A 17,324-nucleotide genomic window follows, 5' to 3' on the forward strand; every position below is an offset into this window, starting at 1 on the left:
TCTATCTTGTCAAACACAAGCAAACAGAAGAAACGAATAGTTCACTGGTAGAACATAAGAGTCCGGTTCTTGTCATCGCTCGTATCGATCGTAGATTATGATGCATCTGCCAGCATTGTCAATGATAGTACAGTACGAAAGCGGACTTGTTCCCTATCTGATCATCACCTAAGGCCGCGACTTTGCAAAATCTATCCATCTCTCGAATACCCTTATATGTGTATCGAGAAAGCTATGAAGATTGCCTGGTCAGAAACAAGAAATAGTATCTGAGAGAGGGGTGGTAGATGACTCCCCACAAACAGTAGTAGGGGGCCTAGCAGCTTGCATAACATAGGTGGGAATGGAAGAAGTTACAGACTGGATCAAGGTTAGTCTTCCGGCCATGGATAAACCTTTGCTCTTCCAGGACGCCACCGTAATTCTGCTGATCCCAAGGACTCCATCTCCATCATCGCATATGGGAATATAGAGAGTATTCGTGTATTTAAGTAGAAGAATAGTCACTTGGTATATATGTATAAAGAAACCTAACAAATAGACTTTTCGAATTAGAAAATATTGTAGAGCAACCCAACAAGAATCCCTCGCTTGACAAATTGAAGGCAACCAAATCCAGAAGACATTTATAAACTAATCAGGAAAACAAAACATCAATATCTATATTACACCTTGCTACAATATCTATATTTTCTCCGTCTCAAGTTCCAAGTTATGGCCTTGATAGGAATTCGATATTGGAACAAGTTTGGGGAAAAAATAGCCACCGAGGTGGAAAATTTTGCTATTTCTGTCATATATTTAATTAATTAACCAAAACCATATCCTCTGCCCCTGCAGTTGCGGCGACTGCCTCTATTTTCTTCCATGTCAATTCTCGTTGCTCTTCCAATACTCTAGCCCTGGTTACTTTCTCTACGTATTGCTCCTGGCACTCTTCAAACAATTCGGAATCCATTTCCTGGAATATCTTTCGCACATTGGCTGTCAGATCGTGTATACCCTGGTTCCAGTGACCTTGCGTGTTCTTCTCTAACGCGTCAAAGAGTAATGGTAATATCACATTCCGGTTCTGAGCTATTAAATTTACAACGTGCTCGCTGTTCCACAAGTATAGAGCTTGTTGGGCAACCTGCCAAGGAACTATATATTAGAAACACTATTCAAATAGAATTAAAGTACAACAACATTTTTATTATACTTTCAAAATCATGGCTAAGAAGAGATTTTGTTGCATGATGTCTCAAGGAAGATGCACAAGTACATTAGATTTCAACAACAGAATAAGCAGTGGTACAGCAAAACTTTAACTTATCCACTAGAGATGCATCCACTAAAGATGAGAGAACAATGTGATAGCTAGACACTGCCAAGCAGTAGTACAGCAAAGCTTTAACTTATCCACTTGACATATAACCACTAGAGATGAGAGAACACTGTGAAAGCTAGATACTGCCAAGCAGAAAAACCATGGTTGAAACCACACTCAGTACACAAAGCTATTTGATGGTGGCTAACCCTCTCCGCGGGTAAGAGCTATCCTGATTCAAATAAAAGTTTTACAAGCGCTGACATTAAAGCAAAAATGACATCCCAAACAACCTATCTTCATTGGTCTATTCACTTACCAGCTTTCATGCTGAACTGCAAGATCGAGGCAAACTCAAAAAGAAGGTTGCTCTTTTTTTTTTTTTTACCAACTTGCCAATGTAGATGCAATTAAGCATTTACAACTACCTCAAAACCTTTTTCTTTATCAATTACTATAGTTGTAACAAACTTGCCATATGGAGAGACAACTGAGTCTTAAAGACTACTCAAAGAACTTGTCATGAACTAATTCCACTTACTAACAGTAGCATGTTTATTGCTTCTTATCAGACAGTTCCTCATATCAGAAGGGATCACCAAGCAGTAGTAACGTCGTATACAGCCAGCAAAGTAAACACAATAACAATGCATAGACTACTTAAGTCTGTTGTCCAAAAGAGAGGCATAGAAACATCAAAACAAAATTTAACAATTCTTTTGACAAATGGCCGAACATAAGCATTCAGACCAACTTGGAATAGCATACCAGTCATAGGAATTGGCCACTTAAGGACAATGTACAGGTCATTGGCATTAGTTATTCATTAGCAACATAGTCTTTACAAAATTACATTTACATGAATTCATTCCCATCATGTTAAGCAGTCTTACAGTAACAATGGAAGGGAGAGAGAAAACCCTCCAAGTAGAAGTAATCAAATACACTAGACAGGGAGTTCCGCATCAGCTTATAAACTTATTTCATCTTGACAGATGTAACAAACTAATGATACGTTTTCATCATATAATTCCTTTTCACAAAATAATGCTTAAAGGATTACTGGAGAAAACAACAAGAACATCAAAATTTAGCAAAATCACACCCTATCTTAAAGATGCCTTGCAAATGCACAAATAATCTAACAGTACTACCAACAAAAACACATGCATATAACACATTGTATTCACCTGGAAATGCGCGCTAGTCAGGCATCGTCCAATCTGTCTAAAGAGTGGCAGCATACACCTCTGGAACTCCGAAGCCGGAGTAGCCTCCAAAACCTCTTCCAACTCTGCAAGAAACAGAACCTCCTTCTGACAATTAGTAACCGGCCAATACTTCAACAACCCTCTGATCACCAATTCCGCAAGATGATAATCCTTATCAACAAACTGTATAATACAATAGGCCAACTGGTGATGATATGCCCAAAACCCCTTGGGTTTATGCAGAGGAATAAGTGCCCTGACCAGGAACAACTTATGCTCCTCTTTCATTGGCAAAGCAAACCCATTTATAATACTCCCCAAAATCTCCAACAACTCCCCAATCCCACAATGCCTCTGCGTCTCGAAAATAAACCTATAGAACACATTGTTCATGGCCTTCCTTATAAACGGTCTGTGCACCATGAACTTGCCATATATCCTATGCAGAAGCGTTTTCAGATAGTCTCGTTCCCTCGGGTCTTCGGAATCGAAGAGCTCCATTAACCTCAGCACAAAGATATGATCAATGAAGCGCTTGGCCAATTTGGCGTCGGTTTCGGAGGAAGCAATGTACCTCAGCAGAAGCTCGTAGACGATTTGGAGGTGCGGCCACGAGGGCTCCGTGTAGGGCTCGTCGTCGTCGCCGAGGTCGGCGGAGTCGGAGGCCGGAGGGAGGCAGCGGAAGAGGTTGACGGAGACCATGCGGATGAAGTCTTCCTGCAATTGAGGGGTGAGGAGTTTGGGGCAGCCGGAGGAGTCGATGAAGTCGACGAGCTCGAGTAGGGTTTGGCGCTTGAGCTCGATTTCGCGGGCCCACTTGCCGGAGTTGGAGAAGTCGCAGAGGAAGGAGCAGAGGCGGAGCTTGCGGAGGAAGAGGGATGCGCGGTCGGAAAAGGCGACGTTTTGGAAGAGGGGGAGGGGTTCCATTGGGTTCGGAGCGGCGGGGGGTTGCGGGTCGGGTTTGGAGTCGGAAGGGTCGTCGGGCTTGGAGGGTTTGCGGTGGCCGCGTTTGATGATTTTGGTGAGCATGGAATGGAAAAACCCTAGAGGGAATCGGAGAGAAGGATGAAGAAAAAAGATGGGTTTTTTTTTTAGTGGGAATAGGAAAAAGAGAGAGACTTGGAGATCATTATGAGAGAATATTGCAGAAAATAGAGGGGAGAGAGAGAGAGAGTTGTGGACAGAAATGGAAAGTTTTCGACTTTCTGTTCAAAAAGTTGAAGACTATTTTTGTAGTAGCTCTCACTCATCTGCAGCAACTGTCAGTTACTTTTACCCTATTCTAAAGCTTGGCTATTTTGAGCACCAAGTAGACTGACATACATAACCAAAAAGAATAGTAATGTCTACTTGGCTAATGTAAAAAAAAAAAAAAAAAACAGATCACTAAGCAAACTAAGAAGTGGATACTTGGATCAGAATGCCTAGGACTTCACAACTCAAAAGAGCATTATACTAGTTCATTAGATCAAACAGTTGAGCATCCATAACTGCAGACTTCTACTCTGACTCTGTACCTAATGATAGAAGAGTCGGAAGCATATGCTCAGAGTTCTTCACAAAAAGACCAGGATCTGGGTTCAAAAAGATGCAGCAAGATAAATATTAACTACTGTCATCAGATTCAGGGATTAGGGCCCTATTATCTGTGCATTAGAGCAAAAGAAATATATCTACAGGCACTGAACCATTCATTGGTTTACTTTGGAAAATTTGAAGAGTTATCACCACCCTCCGCTGCCACTTCCACCATCTTTCTTACCCCAAGCACTTGCTGATGGCTTGCTCCAAGGATCAGCAGGCTTTGCTTCACCACTAGCTCCGCCACTTCCGCCATCTCCCTTACCCCAAGCACTTGCTGATGGCTTGCTCCATGGATCAGCAGGCTTTGCTTCACCACCAGCTCCGCCACTTCCACCATCTCCCTTACCCCAGGAGCTTCCTGTACCCCAAGTGCTTGCTGCTGGTTTTGCTTCACCACTAGCTCTGCCACTTCCACCATCCCCCTTACCCCAAGAGCTTGCTGCTGGTTTTGCTTCACCACCAGCTCCGCCACTTCCACCATTTGTACCCCAAGAGCTTGCTGCTGGTTTTGCTTCACCACTAGCTCTGCCACTTCCACCATCTGCCTTACCCCAAGAGCTTCCTGTACCCCAAGTGCTTGCTGCTGGTTTTGCTTCATCACCATGTCCGCCACTTCCACCATCCCCCTTACCCCAAGAGCTTGCTGCTGGTTTTGCTTCATCACCATGTCCGCCACTTCCACCATCCCCCTTACCCCAAGAGCTTGCTGCTGGTTTTGCTTCACCACCAGCTCCGCCACTTCCACCATTTGTACCCCAAGAGCTTCCTGTACCCCAAGAGCTTGCTGCTGGTTTTGGTCCACCGCTGCCACTTCCACCTTCTCCAGTACCCCAAGCACGCTTGCTCCATGAATCAGTGGCCTTTGCTCCACCATCTGTGGTACCCCAAGAGCTTGCTGCTGGTTTTGCTCCATCACCGCCACTTCCACCATCTCCAGTACCCCAAGCACGCTTGCTCCATGAATCAGTGGACTTTGCTCCACCACCGAAGTTGCCATAGCTACCACCTCCCTGAGAGCAGTCCCTAGCCATGTGTCCAGACTCACCACACTTGAAACAGTTCCCACTTCCAGCCCCTCTACCACCGCCGCCCTGAGGACACTCCCTAGACATGTGTCCAGACTCACCACACTTGTAACAGTTCCCACCCCCACTCCCTCTACCACCACCGCCGCCCTGAGGGCACTCCCTAGACATGTGTCCAGACTCACCACACTTGTAACAGTTCCCACCTCCAGCCCCTCTACCACCACCGCCGCCCTGAGGGCACTCCCTAGACATGTGTCCAGACTCACCACACTTGTAACAGTTCCCACCTCCAGCCCCTCTACCACCACCGCCGCCCTGAGGGCACTCTCTTGACATATGTCCAGACTCACCGCACTTGAAACAGTTACCACCTCCTGCCCCTCTACCACCACCGCCGCCCTGAGGGCACTCCCTTGACATATGTCCAGATTCACCGCACTTGAAACAGTTACCACCTCCACCCCCTCTACCACCACCTCCGCCCTGAGGGCACTCCCTAGACATGTGTCCAGATTCACCACACTTGTAACAGTTCCCCCCTCTACCACCACCACCACCACCCTGAGGGCACTCCCTAGACATGTGTCCAGACTCACCGCACTTGAAACAATTCCCACCTCCACCCCCTCTACCACCACCACCACCCTGAGGGCACTCCCTAGACATGTGTCCAGACTCACCGCACTTGAAACAGTTCCCACCTCCACTCCCTCTACCACCACCGCCACCCTGAGGACACTCCCTAGACATGTGTCCAGACTCACCACACTTAAAACAGTTCCCACCTCCACCCCCTCTACCACCACCACCATCGCCACCATAGCCACCACCAGACCCTTGATCCCCACCTTTACTCCAAGAACCTCCAGCAGGCTTATTCCAAGTAGAACCTCCATCTTGTTTATTCCAGGTAGAACCTCCATCTTCCTTGATCCACGAAGCATTTTTATTGTCATCTATACCACTTGGTTTCTTCCAACTGTCTTTAGGATTCTCATTACCCGATATGCCTTGAGCTTTTGCCCAGCCACCTGCATTACCCCAGCTCCCAGTCTGATTCTCTACTGAAGGCGTTGAACTTTTCCACCCTGCATCACCAGTACTTGATCCCTCTTTAGTGCTCCAATCGGCTTGCTTGCCCCATGAGGATCCTCCAGTTTGTTTACTCCAAGAACCTTCAGCTGGCTTATTCCAAGCAGAACCTTTGTCACCACTATCATCTGCAACACTTGGTTTTTGACTACCATTACCGCCCCAGACGGAACCTTGATCCTTGTTATCTGCTGCTGCTGCAACACCCCAGGACGAATTACTAGCAGGTTCTGATGCTTTTTTCCAACTATCTGACGCAGTGCCGTCACATCCAGTCTTAGCACCCCAGCCAGTACCTTGATCCTTCTTATCTATTGCTGCCGCAACACCCCAGGATGAATTACTAGCAGGTTCTGATGCTTTTTTCCAACTATCTGATGCAGTGCCGTCACATCCAGTCTTAGCACCCCAGCCAGTACCTTGATCCTTCTTATCTATTGCTGCCGCAACACCCCAGGATGAACTAGCAGGCGCTGATGCTTTTTGCCAAGTATCCGACGAAGTGCTGTCACCTCCAACTTTAGCGCCCCAAGAGTCACTTTTTCCCCAGCCAGTACCTTGATCCTTGTTATCTACTGCTGCTGCAACACCCCAGGATGAACTGGCAGGTTCTGATGCTTTTTGCAAAGTATCTGACAGACTGCTGTCACCTCCAACTTTAGCGCCCCAAGAGTTGCTTTTTCCCCAGCCAGTAACTTGATCCTTGTTTTCTGCTGCTGCAACACCCCAGGATGAGTTGTTATTTGGAGCCATGTTCCTCTCCCAAGAACTATCCTCTACATCCACAGGTTATGACAGGAAATAAATGAACATCTCCGGACAAGGGTTAAACTTATCATTAAAGGCATTGCCTTTTTGAAACTTGGAGAACTGAAAATTACCTTTTTTAGCACCATTTCCATCAGATTCAAAAGGATTCGCAGAGCTGGACTCAGGCTGAAGCTGGAAGCATCAAAAGACTCGCTGATTAGGTTACAGACCAAATACATACACATATAGATGATTTTGTTTGTTGTAGGTAGGGAGGGAGGGAGAGAGAGAGAATTGTGTCTGATCAAGACTTACCGAATTTCCCGAGGCAGAGAAACTAGGCCAAGCATTCCTGCAAGGAAGTGGTCATTTAATACTTTCAGAGTCGAAGTAATCAAACAAAGTATACAGAACTAGGTCTGGATGGGTATCGCTACACTGAGTAGAGTTGAAGCACTTTTCAAGATGTAGTCATTTGTCTATTTACCAATGTGGCTTTATCCATGAAAAATTGAAGCACTTACCCACAAATGAGACATTCAACATACATGAAGACTAATATTAATTAAATAATAAGGTTGATTTTAAAACATCAAAATAAACACACACACAAAATATTAAAAAAAATACATTGAATTGCTTTGAGATATATCATCTGAATGAGCAGTTGCTGCAACCATTTGTCAAGAACAGTTTTGAATATAATAGAAAGTCAAGTGTTCAAAGGGTATCCCCACAGCCACCAGTAATTTCTTCTACTTACCTACGTAATTAGTGTATGAACATTTGCAAGGCACAAAGAATTTTGCAGGAGTTCCAATAACGAGTGTATTATGTTGGGATCTTAATGTTTTATCATCCAAAACTACTTTATATCATCTAGTTACTTAACTTATGGCGTAGATATTTGAACACAAAAGAATTATGCCTGACTTCGGTTAACAATTCTAAGGAAATATTGAGATCCTTGAGAAAAACTAGTACATCCACATTTCTTATTTAAATCCCAACCAATCAAATATAAGGCATTCAATTACTGATTAATATTGTGCATAAAGATATTGGGTGCATAAAAGGTATCAAAAAAAAATATTATATATATATTGAGCGCATTAGTCGACAGGACCAGAATGTTACCTTTCACCAGATGACCCTCCAGCATTCCACCCATCACCCCCGGCTGATGTCCCAGCTCCATCTGTCCAATCTGCAAGTACAACAACCACATCAATTCTCATAAACATACATCTTGAAGAGTAAAAAAAAAAAAAAATTGAATGTGAAAAGGACTAGGAGACAAAGAGACAATATAGCATTCTGAGATTAAACTGTCATTCTGATCCATTCTATTAGATTTTGATTTTATTGAGTGGTCGAGATTCACAGTTAGACAGCATAGCATGTCAGACTGTCTTCAAGAAAACAGTGTCCTATAACTAGCTCAAATTGAAATAGCAAATCAGTTGAAGCAGAGAACTTCTTTCCAAGAGATTCACACCTTTAGAGCCTCCTTCAGTTCCAAGTAAATCAAATGGTTTAAGAGAGCTGGACTCCGGATCCTCACTAACAGGAGAAAGATTACATCAGTAAACTTATTGAAAAGACGGTAGGTAACCAACATCTTGATATAAATGATTCATTGAATGTAAGAAGTACCTAAGCATGGCAGCGCTCTTTACACGAACCTCTGTAAGATGCTCAGCTTTAACTGCAGAACGTTGACAAACAAAAAATGATAACAGCAATAGATTCACATTCATTGGATCAATCAACCAAAATACACTTGGCATTAAATTGAGATTGACTAACCTGTAAGAACCCTTTGCTGAGAATCAAGCTTAACTGTAATATCAGAACGGCGTATGGCCAAGACACGACAGAGGTATCCCTTTAATGGACCAACACGAATTCTTAAAGTTTGACCGATTGAGAACATTCCGTCAGTATCGCCCTGATTGACTGCAGCCCAAAAAACTTATCAGCCTGACTCACAAACCTTGATATAACAGTAGAGAACTTACAATACTAAAAACTCATACATACAGTTATTCTCCCTTCCTAGCCAAGGCTTCTTTGGCGATAGAGGGGATTTAGGTGATGATGTGAAATCTTCAAAACCGAAAGCACCCGAATCCCCATCCTGAATGTAGAAAAGAATATCATCGTTAGTATACTCATACTAACATAGAATAGACAAAAGACTATTTCCCAATAATTCAAAAGTGCTTCCAACCTTTTCTGGGATAACGTCAATGGAAAGCTTGATTTTCTCACACATTTGAGATTTTGAGCAGAAATAACCACCATTTTCTGTCTCATTCTCATCAAACATGAATATTATGCCTCTGTAGACTTGCTTCACTATTCCTTGCCTATCCTGAAAAGTGAGATAAACCAGTTTTAAGTGTTCCACAGCCTTTAGGAGCACATGTTTCTCAGTAAAAAATTTCTAATATCTATGATACATGATCTCAAATTAGTGCACCTTCAATGGTCCTTCCAAAACTTTAACTGTATCATTCACGCGAATGGGCTTCAGGCGCTGATCTAAAGCTGTAAATTTTACATCAGAAAGTACATTCTTTATCTCATTCTGCTGAACTGTCACAACAGTAGATCCTTCCACACCCTCTTTCAGAATCTAGGAAACATAAAAGAATGTAAGTCAGAATATTAAGTACATGAGCACATTGATCAGAATATGTAATCTGAGCACATTAACTATATTACGTACCTTGTAAGTATCATCTTTCTCAATGCCTAGCACAAGACCAAAATCTTTCTTGCTGCAATAGAAAATATAATAAGTAAATATCATTTAAATATTAATCGGTTCATTGTGAAAACACCAAGGCCACAACAGCTTGTACAGGACTCACCCGAAACAAACAAGATCATACAGCTCATAGAGATTCCCACCACACCCTGAAGAACCTTCTCCTTTCCCAGTAAACCCTGAAGAACCTTCTTTCCCACCTGAAGGACCTTCTCCCTTCCCGTTACCCCTTGATGAACCTTCTCCTTTCCCACCACACCCTGCTGAACCTTCTCCTTTGCCATCCCCTTTATCACTGCCGATGCTCTTCCTTTTCTTATTGTCACCATAAAGCTGTGAAAGCCACTCCAGATCAGCAGATTCATTGTTCTCAGAAGGCTTGAATTTCAGTATCTCCTCTTCTGATGGCATGACACCCCAGCAATTTAATGAATCTAATGGCATTTTTTTGTATAAATATCCATCCTTAAGGAGCAAACCATCAAGACAGAGAAAACGCAATCCGGTATCCTTATCCTTCCTGTCCTGAATGAGAGGGCGGAACTCCCTACAAGTAAAATAAATTAGTGAACCAGAAGCTGGCATCAAATAATGAGCTACCAGAGAAAAATGTTGTGGCGTACTCAAGTTCGCTTGTGCTGATCAATCTCGGTGCTGGAGTAGGCAGTTTCTTTCCAGTAACTCCCCCACCCTATAGAGTAAAAGGAATGAAAATTCTTAAGAACATCTTATTGCAAAGGTGCAAGTCCACAGAAACATGACAGACAATAGATCCAACCAAAAACCAGCAGTAAAGGAAACTAAATTACTGGTTAACTATAAATGGAAGAATGTGTGAATATAAGGTTAAAAATTTGCATTCATAATCTAAACCTACTACCTTAGAACTTGCATTGGTTGATTTCATATTAATCCCATTGAGAAATTACCAATGAACAACACCATTCATAATCCACATCTTACTTTACGTATCAAAATACTGACAGTTTTATTTGCCAATATGTTCTTGTAAGTACCAACAAAATTTTGAAGAGATTATCAAAATGATGGTCAAAACCATCCTGAATCTTTTTTTTTTTTTTCCAGAGAAACAAGACTTTATTGCTAAGAATTGTAAGAGAGGATACACAGCAGTGGATAAGAAAGAAATCCACACCAAAAGAAATCTCAGGAAAACTAAAAAGCTGGAAAACAAGCAAACTGCCTACAGCAAGAAAAAGTCAAATCTTAGACAGACCAGGGTACTGCAGTATTCAGTCCCTAAAGTAGCTAAAGAGAACTCGCTGAACTCAAAAGTAACCAAAGCCAAAGGGAAGTACAAAACTTGACTCTGTCAGACCAAAAAGAATTTGGCCTTCTTCCCACCTAATCGAATGCTTTTTTGCATAGCAGAGAATATAATCGCCTAGGAAGAACCCCAAACCACATTCCCTTCAACCATTTCAATTACATCCTTCCTGCCCATTACAGGGAATGGTTGAAAGGAAGAAATCTGTGGATGAGCATCTATAGCATCAGAAACCTCCCACTGGGAGATCAATGGCATGAAATTGCAAACAACGATGCTTTTATTAGCAAAGTTAAGCAAGAGTTGTTGGAAGCAGCTTTTAGGAAGAACTAAAAAAATTGAAAGCATAGCAATTATGTCATGGTATGACATGTACATAATCGCTTTTACAAAATAAACTCTACCAGTTCTTCAAGGGGGAAAAGAAGCATTTAAGGCTAAACAGTTGCATTCTGATCTAACAAGTCAGCGCACAAATTGTTATCGAGTGTAAAAATGAACAGCATGGAACAAAAATAATTCAAATTTGCATCAAGGACTGAAATCACCCATCTAGGGTACAACTGTCAAAGGTAGTTCACCAAAATATGTATGGAATGCACCGGTGCACCGGTGCTACCATTTCCTTGAAATAAACAATAACATAAAAATTTACTTCCCCACCCATGTTGTTCTATGATAGTTAGCAGTTACCAATTAAAAGAGAAACGTTGGTTTGGCAAATATAACAATAAAAATCAGAAACACAAACTAGAGAGGCAAGCAATTCCTTACAAATTTTGCAGCCATTGCTTGTAGATCAATTCTTGGTATCAGCTTTACTGTTGCTTTTTTCTTTTCGTTCACAGCCACAACCTACAAAAACAAAACTCAGATAAGTGTAAATTGGTCAAAGATCACCTGCCCAACTTAGGACATTGGCCAACTTAGGATATATCATACCTGTGCCAAGTCACCCTTGTAGTTCCCACTCTTCACACGGGCCCATGTACCCACAGTAATTTCACTGTTTCTAGTCCGAGGAGCCAGTAAATGAGGAGCTTCATTTTTGGGAACTGGCGTTACTCGGGATAAAAATATATTACAAAGTCCTTTACATGCCTAAGAAAAACAATGTTATATATTAGTTATTAAGAATGTTATTGACCCAAAAGGGCTACTTTACTAGTACTAATTAACAACAAGCAACTTGTAAACATTGGAAGCATAGATCACCTCCTGAACGTCACATAGCTTATCAGCTTCAATGAAAACAAAACCCTTGATGTGGTCAACAGCAAATGCAGATATTATCTGCAGCTTGGTACCCATTGATCGTAAGTCAACAAACTTCTGCATCATACAGAAAGCTGAGTGTCTCTCGCGTCCAACCTACGGCCAAAAAGTTAAGTGAGAAAGGATTGTCGTTTATTATACAGGCAGAGAAGAGATAGATGGCTCTAGAAGACTTTTCGATATACAACACTAACAAGTAAGAAAACATCTGATGCTTACCGCACACTTTACTTTCCAGATAACAGGATCTTTAGCAGAAGGCTCAAGCACAATTCCATCAACCGATCTTTTGTTTTCATAATTATCTTCAGCATAGGTAACATATGTAGAACCAGTCCTGTATCGTTCTTCCATCATTCTTTCAAATTCGTCCCCATCAATATCCTCCTCTTTGGGGACAAATGGAAGGTTATGGGCTTTCCCCGGTTCACTCTTGACTATAGGTTCTGTTTCAAGTTCTTCTTCCATAAAATCTGTTCTCAATAATTTTAAAAGAAAATGCCAAAGTGAATACAGATTTCATAGATGAAATAAAACTTCTGTTATGATGATACTTTTGCACATCACATATTAAGGGATTGTGTTGGTAAGAAGGACTCTTATCACCAGAAAGCAAGGTTCATTTCATAAAGTGCATGCTAAGACATAAAACAGCAGGCAAGAACTAATATAAGACACTTTACTGAAACATATAACCATAGATGTAATCTCTTTTATATTGCAATTCAAAACAAGCATCCAGGATTGAACTTTTGTGTTGTATCTTCATATACAACAGCCTTATATGCAGCTAGTAACTCCATCACACAATTGTCCACATAAATCCAAGACAAAGTTTCACTAATCTACCACAAAGGCGCTGACTTTTTTCCATGGGATCAACGACCACAGCCAACAATCATATTACAGTCATCGCTAACCCTTTAGCATTGTATATATATTACCGGAGGCACTGCATGCAACAGCAGTATCGTACCACATTTGACACAAGATGCAACTTCAGTAGTGCATGCTGAGCACACCTTCACACACAGCCCAAAATGACCAGAAAAATCAACCATTTCCATAAAAACCACACGACTCCTACCAACAAAAACACAGATACCCAAAGTAAGGCCACACCCGAAAGAATGTAAAAACACTCGAAAGCCTCAAATGGTCCTGGATTGAGCCAAATAAAGCCCTAAAAGCTTCAACATTCACCAGGAGAGTTTCTTCAAATCCATACCCGCCAGTAATCTCAAATAAAGTCTCCGAAAAACCGTCATTTTTAACCATCTCTACCTAAAAAGGCTCGAAATTTACAAAACACAGACCCTAATTTTCTAAAAGGAAAGAAAATCTCCATTCCAGGTAACCACACAAACCCAGCATTTCAAACTTGAAAAGAAAGAAGAAACCAAAAAAAAAAAACGCTAGCCACATTTACAAAAACAAAGCAAGCACTAAACAAAATCCATTTCCAAAACCCTTGAAATCCGAAATGCGTAACCAGAAACGACGTCGGAGAGCGAGAGGGGGAATATACCGTCCAAGTCGCTGTCGTCGTCCGAACCGTCAGCTTCGGCGGCGGAGTGCTCGAAGAACTGGAGAACGCCGGGGTTTCTCCGCTTCCGACTGCCGCCGCCGGTCTTGTCATCATCGCCGGGCTTCCGCTTGCCGCCGGCGGACGATCCGCTTGTGGCGATCGCCTTTCCTTTTTCCTTCGAGGCCATCAACAATGCGAGGGTTTCAGAGCTCAAATTGCATGTGGAGAGAGAAAGCGAAACGTTTCGTATTTCCCTGAGCTCCTCTCTCTCTCTCTCTCTCTCTCTCTGGTACTGTGAATAGTGACGGGGTCGCAGGCTATATTGGATGTTGGTGCGAGTGAGCTCTGTCCGAAATTACGACTCTGCCCTTCGGTCTGGTTTGGAATGACATCTAGGACCAAGCCCAAAGTCGAAGAACAAAGGAGGGATAGAAAATAGACCTAAAGCCCAAAATCCTCCTACCATGTGCTTGCTCTTGTGCTTGGTTTGATACAGTACTGTAGTGTGCTATTCCAATATACTTAATACTTGATTTGTTCTGCAAAATAAAAAAAGTAAATGAGAATTTTGTGAAAATGAAATAAATGGTAATTTTGACAAGGTTCTACATTTTTCTTGCTTTTCTGCTTGGGAGGTTTGTTTAGATGCTCCCTCGTTTTTGAGTGGCAACAAGTTTAGAAATTTGAAGAAATATGATGGATTTGTATTTTCCATTGTTTTATCAAATAAATGTTATTATTACTAATTTATGATTAATGTAATTAACTCAAGAATTTAAAAATACTAATAAAAAATCTTTTTTTTTTAATCAATCGATCAATGATTGTTATATTCATCACAAGCCAGAATAAGCCGTTACATACCCTTCCACTGCCATCTAAGGGCATAGGCAGATAAGAAGATAGTGGTAGTACCCACAGTGGTACATAGAAATAGACCTACTCATTATACGATTAAATACGTAGAGATAGCGGGAATCTTCCTTTGGTACTACTCTAGAGGCGCTAGAGGTACATAGAGTGCACAACAGTGCTTAGCTTCCTAAATACAAGGAATTTATTGTAATTTTGTCACGCCCCGGATTTTGAATAACAAATCCAAATCCGAAACATGAATTAATACAACTCACATAAATACAACCTGAATTTTTTTCTCAAAACAACCACACCTCACATCGCTCGATATTACATAAACCAAATCTCAAATTTGTTTATTACAGCACACTCTCACCAAATTATATTGTAAGGCTCAAATGAGCATAACTCACCTCACAATTACAATTGCTGTAAAACTAAAACAAATTCTCTAACCCGCACGATCACCGTCCTGATTTTCCTGACCTGTAGGATTACCCGCTACACAATTTGAATAGTGTACCGGGATTGCAACAACACAAACCCGGTAAGCTTTTGACAGCTCGTATGAGTAAATGAAAGAATTGCACGATTTAAAGTAACCAAATCAACTCAAGCATAAATTCAACTCAAGTATTTTCTTTGCATAATAATTGAAGTGTACAACGTCACTTCAAGCATCAATCAACTCACATCTCAACATGACTACTCAAAAACAAACAACTGTTTACTCAATATATACTCACAGGCTTATGATTTATTTATATAAATCATCCCATGCAGTATATTATACTTACAGGCTTATGATTAATTAGATTAATCACCCCATTCAGTATATCATACTTACAGGCTTATGATTAATTATATTAATCACCCCATTCAGTATGTCATGTCATACCCAAGGGCATATGATAACTCGTTTATCCCCCAAGCAGTATGACAGCAGACAGACTAGAGCTCTAACTGTATCGTAAAGTGTCACCTGGGCCAAGGTTCACCTTACGAATGACTGCTTTCCTCAATTCACTCGACTCCTCATTTAATTCATCTCAACGACTCAACTATCGCACTTTACTCAATTACCCATTATCATAGACAACACAACATCTAAGATAAATCACATATTCCAAAGGGTAATGCTCAAAATATAACTCAGTAAATCACACCATCCAATATATATTCCACGTAAATATATATATATGTAGTCACCCACACAAGAGTGACCACTAATACCAACTATAGTTCACATGCAATAAAATCTAGAAATTCATTTTTTTATAGTTTAAATACATTTTACTTACCTATGGACCGTAGTCGATCAAGTCCATATAATTTAAAACAAATATTTATTTTCATAAAACAATTTCCACAATTTCTCAATTAAATAAAATCACCGAATTTCGGTTCGTGAATGAACCATGTGCGATTTACTCACCTCGATATTCCCGCTGCGTCTTCAATTTAACACAATACACACCGAAATCGTTCACCCAAGGAGACCGTCAATCACCTAATCACACATGACCTTATTTTAGCCAATAACTCAAAAACATACTTAAACGACAATCCAACGGTCGGATCGAAATTAAATGATGATCCAACGGTCGGATCCTCACGGATCGCCTTTAGGATCACCCTCCAAAAATCATCACGAAGATCCAACGGTCGGATCTTCCTGAATCGTCCTTACTAACATCTTCACAAATTTATACGAAAATCCGACGGACGGATTCTCACGAATCGCCTCCCTAATCACTGTTTTGCATTTATACGAAGATCCAACGGTCGGATCTTCGCCCATGACCACACAAAGTCATCGGGACAATCATACGATCAACATGTTATAATTTGAAGTAAAACCGATGGTCAGATCTTCGCAGATCGTAAACCGAAGATAAACCGTAAAAACGTTAAATAGTAACGTCAAAACGTAAATCCATTATTTATCCACATTTTCTAAAATAACCTTGTAATATATCAAAACGCTCGTATGGATGCGTAGATCATCGTCCAGATAATATAAACTCAAAATAAGGTCCGACCCGCCGCCACAAGCGGAGGTCAGACGGTGGTCAACGCGGCGGTCAACGAAGGTCAACCACCTCTGATGCAAAAGTCGTCAACTACAAACTTCTTCAAAATGAAAAGGTGATCAACTTTCATACCTGGAGCTAAGCCTGGTTCGGCCTAGATCGTCCTAGATCAAGCGTTGAAGTTGGATTAATCTCGGCCGCACGATCGGATCCTAGATTGAATCAGAGGCGTTCAAAAAGTCAAACCTTGATCTAGCGGTCTACACTCAAAATCGTGATGAAAGACTTACATGGGGATGATCAGGGGGAAGAGGAGATCACGAAAATGGGAAGGATCGGCCCGTGCAACGCCGGCGTCGACGTTTTCCGGCCGGGTCGGTTTCGCTCGTCTGGGTGTCTTCGATCCAGCTTTCGGGGCAGCGGCGGGCCAAGACCACACCGGAGGGCGTCTGGGCGTGGAGCGGCGATCACGGTGGTGTCCGGGTCCGGGGCTGGAGGACGCCGGAGGAGGGCCGTTCGGCCGGGTCGGGTCGAGCGGTTCGGCCGCATGGGAGAGGAGAGAGAACGGAGGGTTTCGGGGACTGTTTAGCAAAAA

General features: G+C 41.8%; 2 protein-coding genes across 2 annotated transcripts; both read right to left on the reverse strand.

The window, feature by feature from the left end:
• Positions 1-599: 599 nt before the first annotated feature.
• LOC133713994 (serine/threonine protein phosphatase 2A 57 kDa regulatory subunit B' beta isoform-like) lies at positions 600-3,855 on the reverse strand. The gene is made up of 2 exons (XM_062140011.1): positions 2,500-3,855; positions 600-1,132 (listed from the first exon to the last, which is right to left on the reverse strand). The coding sequence occupies exons 1-2, from the start codon at positions 3,547-3,549 to the stop codon at positions 806-808; spliced, it is 1,377 nt and encodes a 458-aa protein (XP_061995995.1). The 5' UTR covers positions 3,550-3,855; the 3' UTR covers positions 600-805.
• A 240-nt stretch (positions 3,856-4,095) lies between these two features.
• Positions 4,096-14,144, reverse strand: LOC133713992 (protein RNA-directed DNA methylation 3). The gene is made up of 18 exons (XM_062140008.1): positions 13,842-14,144; positions 12,533-12,786; positions 12,254-12,409; positions 11,981-12,139; positions 11,813-11,893; positions 10,374-10,441; positions 9,854-10,297; positions 9,709-9,760; positions 9,460-9,615; positions 9,208-9,351; positions 9,018-9,114; positions 8,784-8,933; positions 8,631-8,682; positions 8,473-8,537; positions 8,112-8,181; positions 7,290-7,326; positions 7,106-7,166; positions 4,096-7,000 (listed from the first exon to the last, which is right to left on the reverse strand). The coding sequence occupies exons 1-18, from the start codon at positions 14,026-14,028 to the stop codon at positions 4,245-4,247; spliced, it is 4,989 nt and encodes a 1,662-aa protein (XP_061995992.1). The 5' UTR covers positions 14,029-14,144; the 3' UTR covers positions 4,096-4,244.
• Positions 14,145-17,324: the final 3,180 nt, after the last annotated feature.

This window comes from Rosa rugosa, chromosome 6, assembly GCF_958449725.1.
Source record: "Rosa rugosa chromosome 6, drRosRugo1.1, whole genome shotgun sequence".
NCBI classification, from domain to species: domain Eukaryota; kingdom Viridiplantae; phylum Streptophyta; class Magnoliopsida; order Rosales; family Rosaceae; genus Rosa; species Rosa rugosa.

Excerpts from the sequence above, each read along its gene's own strand:
- LOC133713994 (XM_062140011.1), bottom strand. The coding sequence starts at position 3,549 with ATGCTCACCAAAATCATCAAACGCGGCCACCGCAAACCCTCCAAGCCC. Across the intron at positions 1,133-2,499 it reads TGACTAGCGCGCATTTCCAG|GTTGCCCAACAAGCTCTATA; the intron begins GTGAATACAATG and ends GTTCCTTGGCAG.
- LOC133713992 (XM_062140008.1), bottom strand. The coding sequence starts at position 14,028 with ATGGCCTCGAAGGAAAAAGGAAAGGCGATCGCCACAAGCGGATCGTCC. Across the intron at positions 10,298-10,373 it reads ATCAGCACAAGCGAACTTGA|GGAGTTCCGCCCTCTCATTC; the intron begins GTACGCCACAAC and ends TTTTACTTGTAG. Across the intron at positions 7,167-7,289 it reads TCTCTGCCTCGGGAAATTCG|CTTCAGCCTGAGTCCAGCTC; the intron begins GTAAGTCTTGAT and ends TGATGCTTCCAG.